Source organism: Artibeus jamaicensis, unplaced genomic scaffold, assembly GCF_021234435.1.
Source record: "Artibeus jamaicensis isolate MK-2021 breed Jamaican fruit bat unplaced genomic scaffold, CSHL_Jam_final contig_519, whole genome shotgun sequence".
Lineage (NCBI taxonomy): Eukaryota > Metazoa > Chordata > Mammalia > Chiroptera > Phyllostomidae > Artibeus > Artibeus jamaicensis.
The window spans coordinates 24,632,789-24,648,021 of record NW_026521871.1 but is presented as its reverse complement, the minus strand read 5'-3'; the positions used below and the strand labels follow the sequence as shown (position 1 = coordinate 24,648,021).

At 35.8% G+C, this 15,233-nt stretch overlaps 1 protein-coding gene across 4 annotated transcripts in view; it reads right to left on the bottom strand.

Moving 5' to 3' along the window:
• PIK3CB (phosphatidylinositol-4,5-bisphosphate 3-kinase catalytic subunit beta) overlaps nt 1-15,233 on the bottom strand; it is a 188,577-nt gene that overhangs the window by 18,014 nt on the left and 155,330 nt on the right. For all 4 annotated transcript variants that reach the window (XM_053669198.1, XM_053669199.1, XM_037139412.2 and 1 more), the window contains 3 exons: nt 10,476-10,654; nt 9,348-9,457; nt 8,154-8,232 (listed from right to left, as the gene is read on the bottom strand). In XM_053669198.1, the coding sequence (XP_053525173.1) occupies nt 8,154-8,232; nt 9,348-9,457; nt 10,476-10,654 (368 nt within the window). The remainder of the gene's footprint in view (nt 1-8,153; nt 8,233-9,347; nt 9,458-10,475; nt 10,655-15,233) is intronic.

Below are 15,233 nucleotides of genomic sequence, written 5' to 3'. Positions count from 1 at the left end.
CATCCTCACACAACCAAATCTAAAAACAACAAACTTTTAACAACAATAAACACAACCAAACCACACAGAAAATCGAACAATATGGAGTCCAAAAACAATAAACTGCTCAGCTAAACCGGTGAGAGGGGCGAAGCCAGTAGTGGGGCGGGTCGGGCAAAAAAGATCCCCCCACCCCGGGCGGTGCACAGGCAGCTGAGGATGCGGATCCCAGGTGCAGGCTAGCTACGAGCGGACCCAAGGAAGAGGCACAGCTGGCTGTCTGCAGTTGGTCGCGCATTAGCGCGCAGATAAACCAGTGAAAAGGCAAGCATTGAAACAGGTTGAGCAGGCCCCGGTGGCACAGTTCGGTGGGCTCACACATTTGTGCTCGGGTGAACAGGCAGGGGTGAGTGGTGAGGTGGACTGGGTGAGAGGAGAGGACCGCCATTGCTCCCTCTCTGACCCCACCCCCACATACAGCGTCACAAACCAGCGACCTGGGTGGCCCAACCCTGGTGAACACCTAAGGTGCCTCTCCTCATACGTAACAGGCATAAACAGATCAAAACATGGCTCAAGAACAACTCAGAGCCCCAGAGCCAATAAATCTAAGTGATGAAGAAATAGCCAAACTTTCAGATGCACAGTTCAAAACACTGGTGATCAGGATGCTCACAGAACTGGTTGATTTTTAGTCACAAATTAGAGGAACATATCAAGGCTAAATTAATTGAAATGAATGGTAATGCACAGGAAACCAATAGTAATGGAAAGGAGAATGAGACTCAAATCAAAAGAGTTGACCAAAAGGAAGAAAAAAAATGACCAAATAGAAAAATATGAAGAAATAAGAATTTTAAAAAATGAGGAGAGGCTTAGGAGCCTCCAGGACATCTTTAAACACTCCAACATCTGAATTATAGGGGTACCAGAAGGGGAAGAGGAACAGTCACGAGTGGAAACCTTATTTGAACAAATAATAAAAGAGAACTTCCGCATTCTGGCAAAGGAAATGGACTTCGAGGAAATCCAGGAAGCTCAGAGAATCCCAAAGAAGTTGGACCCAAGAAGGAACACACCAAGGCACATCATCATTACATTAGCCAAGATTAAAATGAAGGAGAGAATCCTAGAAGCAGCAAGAGATAAGGGCACAGTCACCTACAAAGGAGTTCCCATCAGACTGTCAGCAGATTTCTCAAAAGAGACCTTATAGGCAAGAAGGGGCTGGAAAGAAGTATTCCAAGTCATGAAAACCAAAGACCTACATCCAAGATTGCTCTATCCAGCAAAGCTTTCATTTAGAATGGAAGGACAGATAAAGTGCTTCTCAGATAAGGTCAAGTTCAGGGAGTTCATCATCACCAAGCCCTTATTATATGAAATGTTAAGGGGACTTATCTAAGAAAAAGAAGATAAAAAAGATGAACAGTGAAAGGACAGCAAACTCACAGTTATTAACAACCACACCTAAAACAAAAGCAAATTAAGAGGACAGCTAGATCAGGAGTGAATCATAGAAACGAAGATCACGTGGAGGGTTACCAACAGGGGAGTGGGAGAAGGGGGGAGAAGGTACAGAAAATAAGTAGCATAGACAGTAGACAGAAAATAGATAGGGGGGAGGGTAAGAATAGTAGGGGCAATATAGAATCTAAAGAACTTGAGACACATGTTCATGAACTAAAGGGGGGATGGTGGGGGAGGGGTGTGCAGGGTGGAGGGGAATGGAGGGGGGAAATAGAACAAATGTAATGGCATAATCAGTAAAATAAAAAAATATATTTAAAAAAGTATAATGTTTTTTTAAAAAACAGGCTTATAAAAACAAAATCAAATACAGCTCCTACATAAAAATAGTCATTGAATAAACAAAACTACACTGAGTACACAAGAAATTAAACAATGTTGAAGAGATAATCAGTAAACTGGAAGACAGAATAAAAGAAACTACATAGAATGTTAAACAGATAAACATAAACAGACGGGAAATAGAAAAGGCAGGTAAAGACAGGCAAGACAGAACAGGAAAGTGCAACATACATGTCTTGAAACTGCACAATGAGAGTGGGAGAATTGTGACATTAATGAATATTGATACACATTTTGTAGAAAAGGTGAGACTTTCTTTGATTGCAAAGATACAATGAGAAAAGAAAAATAAATAAAAAGAAACCCATACACAGACAAATTCTAGTAAAACAGAAACCAAAGGCAAAGATATTATGTTTTTGCAGTAGGGTTTTTTAAAAAGACATTATATAAACTGACAGTAGACTTTTAAAAATTAAAACATAAGTCAGAATACAAAAGAATGTTTTCAAGGTTTCTAAAGAAAGCAGCTGTCAAGTTATATTTTTTAAAGTTATATAACCAGGCGATGCCAGCAAAAACAGGTACTTAAGGACCTCTGAAAATCTACTTTTCTATAAAAGTAACAAGAACGCTGGCAAAAGAAAAAAAACAACAATTGTCAAAATCAACTATTTCAGTAATATGGAAAAATACGAAAACTGGCTTCTGGCATCTGGGGAGTGTTACTAAAGAAAATGTCTGAAGTTCAGTTGTATTCTATCATAACCTATTCTAATACCCCCACACTTCCAGATGAGTATAAAACTACTCTTCAAACAAAAAAGAGAAATTAAGAAATTCCCAGATAAATAAAAACAGATAAAGATCAAAAGCTAGAGGACTCACATTTCCCAATTTCGAAACTTACTAAAAAGCCACAGCAGTCAAGCCTGTGATAAAGATGGACATGAAAATCAACAATAAAATTTAAAGTCCAGAAAAAAAATCCTTGAATTTAGTCAACTTGTATTTGACAAGATATATACCAAGATAATTCAACTCAGAAAGAATAGTCTTTTCAACAAATGTTGCTGAGATAACTGGATATCCTAATTTAAATAAACAAAATTGGATTCCTGCCACCTACCATATAAAAATATTAATTAAAAATGAATTAATGTCCTCCATTACAAGGGTTAAATATATGAAACTATGAAACTTTTAGAAGAAAACACAGGTGTTCAGTCTTCACAACAATGGACTAGACAATGGTTTCTTAGACCAAGAATCAAAAACAAAAGTAAACAAAGAAATAATAGATAAATTGGACTTCATCAGAAGTGAATACTTTGTGCTTCAAAGGACACTATCAAGAAAGTAAATAGGCAACCAACAAAGTAAAAGAAAATATTTGCAAATAATTTATTTAATAGGGTACAGTATCTAAAATATTTTTAAAATTTTAACTCAAAAATTAAAAGACAAATTCAAAAATGAACAAAGGACTTGAGTAGATATTTCTCCAAAGAACATGCACGAATGATCAACAGCACAATGAAAAGCTGACCAACATAATTAGTTATTACGGAAATTCAAATTCCACAATGAGAAAACTGACAAATGCTGATTATAAAGGAAGGTTTTAACATACTTCTCAAGTGACAATAAACTTAATCAAGAATATAGGTTTGAACACAATTAAGTTTAAAAGAACAGACCAATTTATTACCTTATAACTAATAATTACAGCATCTGGAATCTTTTCAATCACAAATGGAATATTTAGAAGAATTGGACGTATATATAAAAAGCCTAAGGAAATTCTTAAGAAATATGAGAGTTACGGTATACAGACAACATAATCTGGGAATATAATAAAATTAGAAATCATAAGAGAAAAAATTGAATTTATTTAGCATTTAAAATAATTTAAGCCAGTTCAAGAGCTGAAGAAATAAAAATGAAAATTATAAAACATTTAAAACTGAATTTTATACAGTTTGATATAATATGAAAGTACATTTTAAACCTGGAGGATGCAGTTAAGGCATCAGGTACAGAAAACATACTGTTTTAGTTATATGTATAAAAAATGGAAATTAATTCACCACAATAAATCAAAACAGCAGAATAAACACAAGTAAAAGGAAGGAAGACATAGAATTAATAGTTGATAAAAGGGAAAGCATAAAGCAAGAAACCCATTCTTTTACAATACTAAGTAAACCTCTAATAAGATCAATAAGAACGACATACAGATGGCCAATAAACATATGAAGAGATGTGCGGTCACTAATCATCAAAGAAATACAAATTAAAACCACAATAAAATACTACCTCACACCTGTACAAATGGCTATCATCAATCAATCAATAAACAAGTGTTGGTGAGGATGTGGAGAAAAGGGAACCCTTGTGTACTGCTGGTGAGAATTCAAGTTGGTGCAGCCACTATGGTAGGGGAAAAATTGGGACAACTGTAATAGCATAATCAATAAGATATAATTTAAAAAAAGAAGAAATACAGTCAGTAACACTGTAATAACTATGTATGGTGCCAGGTGGGTACTAAAAATATCTGGGGGAACACTTTTAAAGTATTGTTTAACCACTATGCTGTACACCTGAAACTATCACAAAATAATATTGAATGTAAACTGTAATTGAAAAATAAAATAAAAAAATATGACTAATACAAAAAATGCATTTAAAGTAACTTTACATGTGCAAAAAAAGACAAATATAGCAGAGATTTTAAAATTATGAGGATGTTATAAAATATATGGTAATAAATTTGAAAATATTCATAAACTGGACGGTTCTTAGCCTCAAAACTAACTCAAGAGGGAAAAAAGTCTGGAGAGTCCAATAACCATTATGGAAAATAAGTAGTCAAAAAAACACAGACTCAAAAATGAACAACAGGACCATATTTTGGCAGAGAGAGCAGAAGGGGGAAAGCACACCAAGTTTAAAATTTGCAAAAAAGAAAATATAAGAGTATCTTTAAAGATATGACACATATGTAAGATGGAATATACTCAGCCATAAGAAAGGATGAAATACTGCCATTAGCAACAACATGGATGGATCTTTGAGAGTAGTATCATGCTGTGTGAAATAGGTGGACAGAATAGGACGAGACCTTTATGATTTCACTCTTATGTGGGATATAAAACAGGATGCAACAAATAAACAAAGAAACTCATAGACACAGACAACAGTGTGGGGTTACCAGAAAAGAAGGAAGCTGGGGGAGGATAAAGAGGGTAAAGTGGGTCAAAGTGAGGAGACTAGATTTTGGGTGGTAAGAACACAATGCAATATACACACAGATGATATATCAGAGGATTGTATACTTGAAACTTACATAATGTTATTAACCAATGTCACCCCAAGAAATTTAATTTTTAAAATATATCTCTAAGATAATTGTAGTCCTGAGTTGGTAGCTCAATTGTTTAGAACATCGTTCCAATACATCAAGGTTCAATACCCAGTCAGGGAAGATACAAGAATTGATCAATGAATGCATAAATAAGTGAAACAATAAATCTCTTTCTCTTTCTCTCTCTCTGAAATCAACGTAAGATGTTTCTCTCCCTCAAATCAATTTTAAAAAGATAATTGTATGGGGAAGGATTTTTAAAAAAATAATATAACAAAAAGCACAGACTTTAAATGAACCTAGGTAATTTATAGCAGAGAAACACAATACTTTAAAATACTGAAAATATACTAACCCTAACTACTCATAAAAGAATGAAAATTAAAATTCTATGAGATACCATGTTATATCCATTAGATTTTTTAAAAATTAAGAAGTACAGGAGATATTTCTGGGTGCTAACATAACACTGGTACAACCTTTTGGGGAGGTAAAGTTGAAAATACACATGCCTTATGACACTGCAATTCCATTTCTGGCTATATAAAGGACTCTTCAATACATAAACAGAAATATATTTAGAACTGTGTAAGCTGCAGGGCTTTGGGAGAATAGGGGTAGGGGGGTGAACACAATAGTTATTAATAGGGGAGTGGATAAATTTTTATATTTATTCAAAGCATTAATAGAGAAGTAAGAATAATTTAGAACCTCCCATATTAATCTTGATAAAACTCAGAAAAAGGTATGAAAGAAGTGAACTGTAGAAGTTACATACAATATGATGGCACCTATTTATAAAGTTCAAAACATATAACCCTGGCTGGTGTGGCTTAGTGGACTGAGTGCTGGCCTGTGAAGCAAAGGGTTGCCAGTCTGATTCCCAGTCAGGGCACATGCCTGGTTGCAGGCCAGGCCCCCACTTGGGGGCGCAGAAGAAGCAACCACACGTTGATGTTTCGCTCCCTTTCTCCCTCCCTTACCCCCTCTCTGAAAATAAGTAAATACAATCTAAAAGAAGAAATGATAATTCTTTAAAATAAATAAATAAAATATAAAGAATTAGATGAATGATAAAAGTTAACATAATTAACTAGCATTTGAACAGTTTAAAAACTCTACGAACCTATATTATATCATAAAATATGCTTAATGTTTTTTCTTCTCCTTGATTGAAGGAGAGCACCATTGCAGAAAAGTAGAGAAACAGACACACGAAGGTGTGTGGGATGGGAGAGGATGGGGGAAGGAACTGATCTTTAATCCCATCACCTAGAAATGACCATTACCATTTTATTTTATTTATTATTTTTTTTATATTAAATTTTATTTAGTTACTTTTCAAGGACCATTACCATTTTAGACTCTGTCAACTATTTGACTTTTTAACATGGCTGAAATAATTTTATAATAGTACTTTTGCATCATATTTATTTCATTTGATATTTGAAAGTAAGCACTTGTGCCAAATTGTTAGCAATTCTCTATAAACAGTATTTTTAAAATATCTGAGATATTCGGTCATACTGAAGAAGCTCATAATTTTTTAAACCCTTATTCTACTACTGAGCAAATGTTTAGCCCAAGTGTTCACCAGTAGATGAGTGGATAAAACAGCTATGACATATTTACACAATGCAATACTTCTTGGCAGTAAAAAAGAAAATTTTACCCTTTTTAATAGCGTGGATGGACCTGGAGAACATTATCCTAGGTGAAATAAGCCAGTCAGAGACACAAATACCACATGATTTCACTCATATGTGGAATCTAACGAACAAACTGAACTAACAAACAAAAGAGAGACAGACTCATAGAGAGCAGGCTGACAGCTTTGGGGGGATGATTGGGGAGTGCAAGGATGGAGCAAAAAGAGAAAATGATCTCATGGACATGAACAACAGTGTGGTGATTGCTTTGGGGAAGGGGAATGGTTGGAGATGGAAGAGGGTATAAAGGGGATAAATGGTAATAAAAATACAATTAAAAAACTAACTACTAAAAATGAATAAATGAGGTAATTTTAAAAGTGTGGTCCAATTTTAAAACTTGTAAATAAAGCAAGAATAAATATCTTTGTACATAAATCTCTTCCCACATTTCTAATTTTAAGTAAGTTCTGGAAATATCAGATATAGGGTATCATTTAACAAAAATCTTTGCCAGGATATCAGTGACATCCAATTGTTCCTATAATCTGTACTTTTACATTGGAACTAACAGTATTCATATAATTATTAATTTACTCATTTTATCTTGTATGAATAGCCTTTTCACATTTTTCCCGTAGTTTTATGAGCTCTTTAAATATTTAGGATTACTATCTCTCTTCCTGTTTGTTATGATATCATGCACAATGTGAGAGCTGACTTAATTTTCTTGGCTGACATACAAATCTTATATTTTTATGTAACTATGCCAACATTTTGTTGCAATTATCTTCATCAGTTCTTTACCGTAGAATAGCTGGTAATTAAACTTTTAAAGTCCATTATGTTTCCTTTTGTCTGTTGCCATAAACCTGTCTTGTTTATTCCTTTCTTGTCTACCTCTAATAATGGTGGCAAGCTAAAAACCCTCAAAGTCCACCTAAACTCTTCACCATCAGGAAGGCGGAGAAGTCGGTGTTACTAGGCTAACGAGATGAGCAGTCCTTTCTCTGTCCTTGTCACTCTCATAACCACCACTGAATCCTCCCTGAGAGCAACTTGAAAACCATAGAGGTTAGACTGTGACTCCTGCTGTCTGTCCAGGCCTTACTGGAAGTAAACTTATTCCTTTTTCCTGAATTTACCATCACATGGATAGTTTTACACCTGATCAGGTTTAAGTTAAGTTATGTATTTGAAAGTACACTGTAAACTGTAAAATGCTATACAGATTTTATTATGAAAAATTAATAACAACAGGGGGGAAGGAATCAACAAGTTTTTGTAATTTTGCTATGGAAAGAATATAATATGAGGTAAAAACAATTCATCAGAAACCTCACCGAAGATCCAAACCAGCTTCTTTCCAGAGTAAATCCATCAAGCGCAGCATTTGGAGTGTTAGCATATCCTGTCGTAAATCTAAGAGGAAAAAAACCCTGCATTATTACAAAAGCTTCCCATTTTATGACTGCTAACATTAATTTAAGATAAGCTATTTCCAGCCAGAAGTAACTAAAACCATTGACAAATGCTGTGCTATCTTTTTAACCAAAATTTTAATATTGACCATATTCGTTATGTCAAATATTAGGTTTGTTGGTTAGAATGTCCCTGCAACACTATTTCAGAAATTAAGTGTAAAACTATTCTTCACATTTACCATGTATAAGCTACTATACTAATTGTACAGATGCTGTAATACAGTTATAACACAACAATGCTTTATTAAATAAAGCATCCACACAATTCACACTAATTTTTTCCTTTTTTAATTTTAGGGATGTATGGGAAGTTCTTCAGAATGACATAAGTAATAATTGCATGATGGGTTTGTAAAACAGTAATATTTGATTTTATTTATAATGTCCACAGGTAATTTTAAAGTTATTAGAGGCTGTGAAAGTAGTAACTTTTACATAATGACATTCATATGCTCAAGTGATATTAAATGTCAGCAAAATACTACAAGTTCCTTTAAAAATAGTTGTAAGCACACATTATGTTAAGCACATTTACCTGTTATCTCACTTAATTCATTTTAATAACCCCAACATATAGATTTTATAATACTCATGGACACGAAGAATCTGAAGCTCAATGAAGTTTGCATGACTTGCCTGCAGTCACATAACTAATAAGTAGTAGCACTCAATGACCACCTTGTGGTTGGTGTGCTTACTTCAGAGCCATTTCCTTTATAAAGTATGGGTCAGTTAGATATTTTAAAATACAAAATTATGGCAGCAATATCAAAACTGCTATCACTGAAATAAGATATATGAATATATTATTGAAAATATCCTGTTGTACTTCACAAGCTTTTTAACAAAGGAATAGAGAGACTTTGTATTTTGGAAGTAAAAAGGAGGAAAAAAAAGATTTAGGACATGCTGAATCCAACCTTACGACCATTAATAACTAGCTCTTTTGGCTATCATTATTACACATTTACACATTGCCTCCCAGATAAATCAAAATAACAACAAATGAGGAAATACTAAGGAATTTGGTTCTGTAAAAACCTCAGTACATACCATCACCATTTTTAAAAATCACTCCGACTGAATCCTCACCAAACACCTTGTTGTTGTACACCAACCACAAAGGCTTCATTTTAGAATCCATGTATTTACACTTTTCAACACTGAAATCAAACAAGGGGGAAATTAACCCATTTCAATGTAAAGATATGGCAAGATTATAATTTTGCCATGATATACTTGAGAGAACTCCTCACCTGTCCTGGTCTACAGAAGTCAGAACTAGAACATTTCCTCTCGGTAGAAAAGCAATCTGGGTGACAGTCTCGGTTGGCATGCCGCGATGCCAGATGGACTGGACTGAAAACCCAGGTTTGCACCTCTCACTACCTATATTTAAAATTCCTTCTTTTTCAGGCCTGGCTGGGTAGCTCAGTTGGTTAGAGTGTTGTCCCAATATGCCAAGGTTGCAGGTTCTATCTGTGGTCAGGGCACATGTAAGAAGCAACCAATGAATGCATAAAATAAGGGGAACAACAAATCAATGTTTCTCTCTCAAAAATCAATAAATAATTTTTAATTCCTTTTTTTCTTCTAAGTTTATGTTGTTATATGCCGTCATTAACAAACAGAACATATTATGGAATTAAAATTAGGGTTATTAAAAGTTCATTCTTGATTGCTTAAAAAGGAATCAACTTTGATTACTGATATACTAAATCCACACTTTTACTTTTCTATTATTACTTCTGTAGAGAAGTAAAAAAGTGGAAAATAATTTTCAAAATTTATTCAAGATCTCATTTTGAAATAGGAAATTTAGTTAGTAAACAATTTTAAAATATGTTAACTATTAAATGATAAGTACCAACATTTTACTTAATAGGACTTTCGACTCCTGTAAACCAGTTATAGAAAACGAATTTAATACATACAATTGAAAGGAAATTAACTTGTGATGACTTTCACTAACCCCACAGTTAAATTTAGCTAGCAGACATACATCTTATTATACATAAGAATAACCTTCGAGGATTTTTAAGATTTCCCTTCTTTAATTATATTCCATTTACTGGGGCTAACAGATGAACTTATTCTTCCTACAAGGCAGTCACTTAGAAATCCTTTCTTTATTGCATTTTTATGTAAGATTTACTAAGTATATCACAGGCTGTCACTTACTAGAGTTCTGAGAGGATGACACATGGGTTCAGAGGTGACTGCAGGCCAGAGAGGGCTTCCCGGTAAGCATTCTGTTTTAAACAAGTATGCATGGCCTCTTTCCCTTTGGCTCTGTTTAGCTTCACTGCATTCAGTTTGATTAAACTATTTAAAGTTTTTAACTTATTGAGTGCTTCAACCTGAAAAATAAGTTTCCCCACCATCAAAATTAATTCATGGTTAAAAATAATATAAAGTACTATCATATAATTTGACCATATTAATCAGTAACCACTCCAACACATACACACATACCCCAACCAGCTAAAGTAAAAATGGTACTTGGCTTACAACAGACACAACGGTATTTAAAAACTTACTTTTTCACTTGTTACTTAAAGCACCATTTTTCAAACTTTCTAAAACTATTTTCTTACATGGAATCTTATAAATCAGAGAAAAGTAAAGGGACATAGATTGTGAGTAAGAAGATAAGTATGGAACTTAAACTACTCAGAACTCTACATCTCACTGAGCAACAGAATTTGAAATGCTGTAATCTGAATGCAATTAGTCTGAACCACTACATGTGGCCCACTCCATAGCATGAGAGGAAAAGTTATATACAAGTAACCCTGGAGTTCCTGGCATTCAACCTTCTACCTGCTTCTTATCATCACTGTTATGTGACATCTTCTCAGTATATTCTCTTTCCACTAATGGTGAGTTACAATGGATTGTTTCTATAATAAATAAGATACAGACAGTCACAGTATTTGTTGTCCAAGCCTAAATTAATTACTTGTTTTTATAATGAGGTAACTGGCTACCAAAACATATGCAAATAGTATAATATGAATTAACAATGGGCAACTTAAATCCGCTATGTTTAAAAGTCAACTTTCATTAATTACTGAGGGTGTTCGATGCTATATTATGTAAAATTCCGTAAGAGAGCCATGGCTAACCATAAATCATAAGATTTTACCACTATGGCTATAAAAGTGGAAACAACTAATGATAAAACAGAGTATATGTAAGTTGTAAATAACAAGCATATAAATATTTATACAAAAACATATGGGCCCTGGCCAGGGAGCTCAATTGGCTGGAGCATCATCCTGATATGCCAATGTTGTGGGTGTGATTCCTGGTCAGGGCACATAACAAGAATCAACCAATGAATGCATAAATGGGTGGAACAACAAATCAATGTATGTCTCTGTCTCTATCAATAAATAAACATGTTTTCAAAAAAATTATTAACACCATGGCTTGAATTTCCATAAACAGAAGATTTATTTTATACCCTCTTTTCATTTTCAAACTCTGCTTCTTTGCAAGGAAACCACTAAGACTCTGTAGGGAGCTAAATTCAGGCACACAGTTTCTATAGACAGGCTGAGGGCATACTCACAGGAAACTGGGAAAGCCACATAGGTATCTTGATGATAAAAGTGATGTGGCTAAAACCTGCCAAGTTAGTCATCTGTCAAAACCAGACACTCCTTATTTCAACAATTTCAGAAGCTATGCAATCAGTGATGAAAAGGGAACAAACAGAAATGGACTATGCAAACAGGAGCTTTTTGAAGTATTTCAAATTTGAATTTCTCCCATGTTTCTACAGTTGGGAATTTTCATGCCCCATCACTAATTGTGTTGACACCCATTTCCTGGAACAGTGTCCTGAATACCCATATGTCCATAAGTCAAATACTTCAAGTGCTTAACACCTTGTCTTTTTACAGGTTTACAGTGATAATAAGAACTACCATGTAAAAGGTAGTCTTCCCCTTGTTAGTCATCAGTCTAAAAAAAAGTAAGAATGATCATACATATACCATATGTATGTTATGCTGTTATAAAAGTCAAGCTGAGGTTCCCAGAGAACCAAGAAAATGGCCAGTATGGTTTGACCATATGAGTGAGATCAAAGAAATAGGGACTTCATCAAGTGTGGCCTTATAGGTTTTGACAAAGGGTTTGGATTTTTATTCTCCATGTAATAAAAACTATTACAGAGATTTAAAAAAAAGAAAATGAGGACTTCCGCCAAGATGGAGAAGTAGGTGGAGGGTCCACCTCGCCTCTGTGCACAACCAAATCTAAGAACAACTATTTTTAACAGCAGTCACAACCAAGCCACACGGAAAATCGACAATACGGAGTCCAAAGGACAACTAGATACTCGGCTGGACCGGTACGAGGAGCGAGGCCAGAAGCAGAGCAGGTTAGCAAGAAAAAAATTCCCGGGGCGGTGCGCGGGGCACGCAGGCAACCGAGGGCTGATCGCCAGCGAGCTGGCTGCCGGAGCGCACAGGGAAGAGGCGCGGTGGGTCGCTCAGTCGCGTGCATTTACATGCGGAGAAACCAGTGAGAAGGGAAACCCGCGCGGTGCAGCAGGCTCCCAAAATTAGGATCGGATAAGCAAGCCTGAGGCGTTTGAGTGACTGGAGGTGCTGGGCTAGCGGAGAGGAACGCCATCGCGCCCTCTCTGACCCCGCCCCCACACACAGTGTCACAAACCAGCGACCTGGGTCGCCCCGTACTGGTAAACAACTAAGGCTTCGCTCCGCTCACTAAACAGCACGAATAAACCAAAAATGGCTCTAGAACAACTCAGAGCCCCAGAACCGATAGACCTAAGTGATGAAGAAATAGCCAGTCTTTCAGATGCACAGTTCAAAACACTGGTTATAAAGATCCTTACAGAACTGGTGGATTTTAGTCACAAATTAGAGAAACATATGGAAGCTAAATTAATTGAAATGAATGCTGATACAAAAGATACCAATAGTGATGGAAAGAAAATTGGGACTCAAATCAAGGGAGAGGACCAGACAGAAGAAAAAGATGATCAAGCAGAAAGGAATGAAGAAATAAGAATTCAGAAAAATGAGGAGAGGCTTGGGAACCTCCAAGACATCTTTAAACGTTCCAACATCCGAATTATAGGGGTACCAGAAGGGGGGAAAGGCACAACCACCAGTTGAAAAATTATTTGAACAAATAATAAAGGAGAATTTCCCCAAGATGGCAAAGGAAATAGACTTCCGAGAGATCCAGGAAGCTCGGAGAGTCCCGAGGGAAGTTGGACCCGGGAAGGAACACACCAAGGCACATCATAATTACATTAGCCAAGATTAAAATGAAGGAGAGAATCCTAGAAGCAGCAAGAGCTAAGGGGACAGTCACCTACAAAGGAGTTCCCATCAGACTGTCAGCTGATTTCTCAAAAGAGACCTTACAGGCAAGAAGGGGCTGGACAGAGGTATTCCAAGTCATGAAAACCAAAGATCTACAACCAAGATTGCTCTACCCAGCAAAACTTTCATTTAGAATGGAAGGACAGATAAAGTGCTTCTCAGATAAGGTCAAATTCAAGGAGTTCATCATCACCAAGCCCTTACTATATGAAATGTTAAAGGGACTTACCTAAGAAAAAGAAGATAAAAAAGATGAACAGTGAAAGGACAGCAAACTCACAGTTATTAAGAACCACACCTAAAACAAAAGCAAACTAAGAGGATAGCTAGATCAGGAGCAGAACCATAGAAATGAAGATCACAGGGAGGGTTAGCAACAGGGGAGTGGGAGGAGGGGAAGGGGGGAGAAGGTACAGAAAATAAATAGTATAGACAGTAGATAGAAAATAGATAGGGGGGGGAGGGTAAGAATAGTAGGGGAAATACAGAATCTAAAGAATTTGAGACACATGTTCATGAACTAAAGGGGGAAATGGTGGGGGAGGGGTATGCAGGGTGGAGGGGAAGGGAGGGGGGAATAGAGCAAATGTAATGGCATAATCAATAAAAAAAAAAGAAAAAAAGAAAATGAGATAACACATCTACATTTTAAAAAGAATAATTTTATCTGTAGAGAAAGGGGGTGGAGTGTAGGGGACAAGAATGGGAACAAAGGGCACAAGTTAGGAGGTTAATGAAGACATGCAGATGAGAAGATAATGGACTGGATTAAGGTGGTAGCCATGAACACGAAAGACACTGACAAGTATGAGACTGATTTAAGGGAACTATAAAATTAAAAAGAATAAAGAAGAATAAATGGCCCATAATAAGTGGTTAGCTATTACTGCCATCATTAATGAGCTTTCCAAAAAGAGGGATCAGATATAATTGGTTTTATCATGAATGAAAAATTATCACTATTAAAATTATCTCTGAAAACCTATGGGAGTTTCTCTGGCAATTCAAATGAGTTAGAGTTAGAAAAGTACAGTGGATATGAATTTGCCTTCCCTGCTCTCAATGCTTCTGCCAAAACTACCATCTGTGGACTTACAGTTATCCATCATCATGGTATTCCACACAGCACTGCTTCTGATCAAGATGCTCATTTCTCAGAAACTGAAATGCAGCAATGGGCTCATGCTCATAGAATTCACTGGTCTTACCATATTCCCTACAATCCTAAAGTAGTTGGCTTGACAGAAAAGTGAAATGGCCTTTTAAAGACTCAGTTACAGCACCAACTAGGTGACAATACCTTGCATGCTGTGGCAAGGTTCCCCAGAAGACTGTATCTGCTCTAAATCAGTAGCAAATAAATGATGCTGTTTGTCCTATTGCTAGAATTCATGGGTCCAGGAATCAAGGTGTGGAAATGGAGGTGATACTACTATTACTCCCACAGTGAACCACTAGCAAAACTGTTACTTACTGTTCCTGTGACCATACGTTCTGCTAACATAGTGGCCTTAGTTACAAAGGGAGGAATGCTCTCACTGGGAGACACAACAATGATGCCATTGAACTT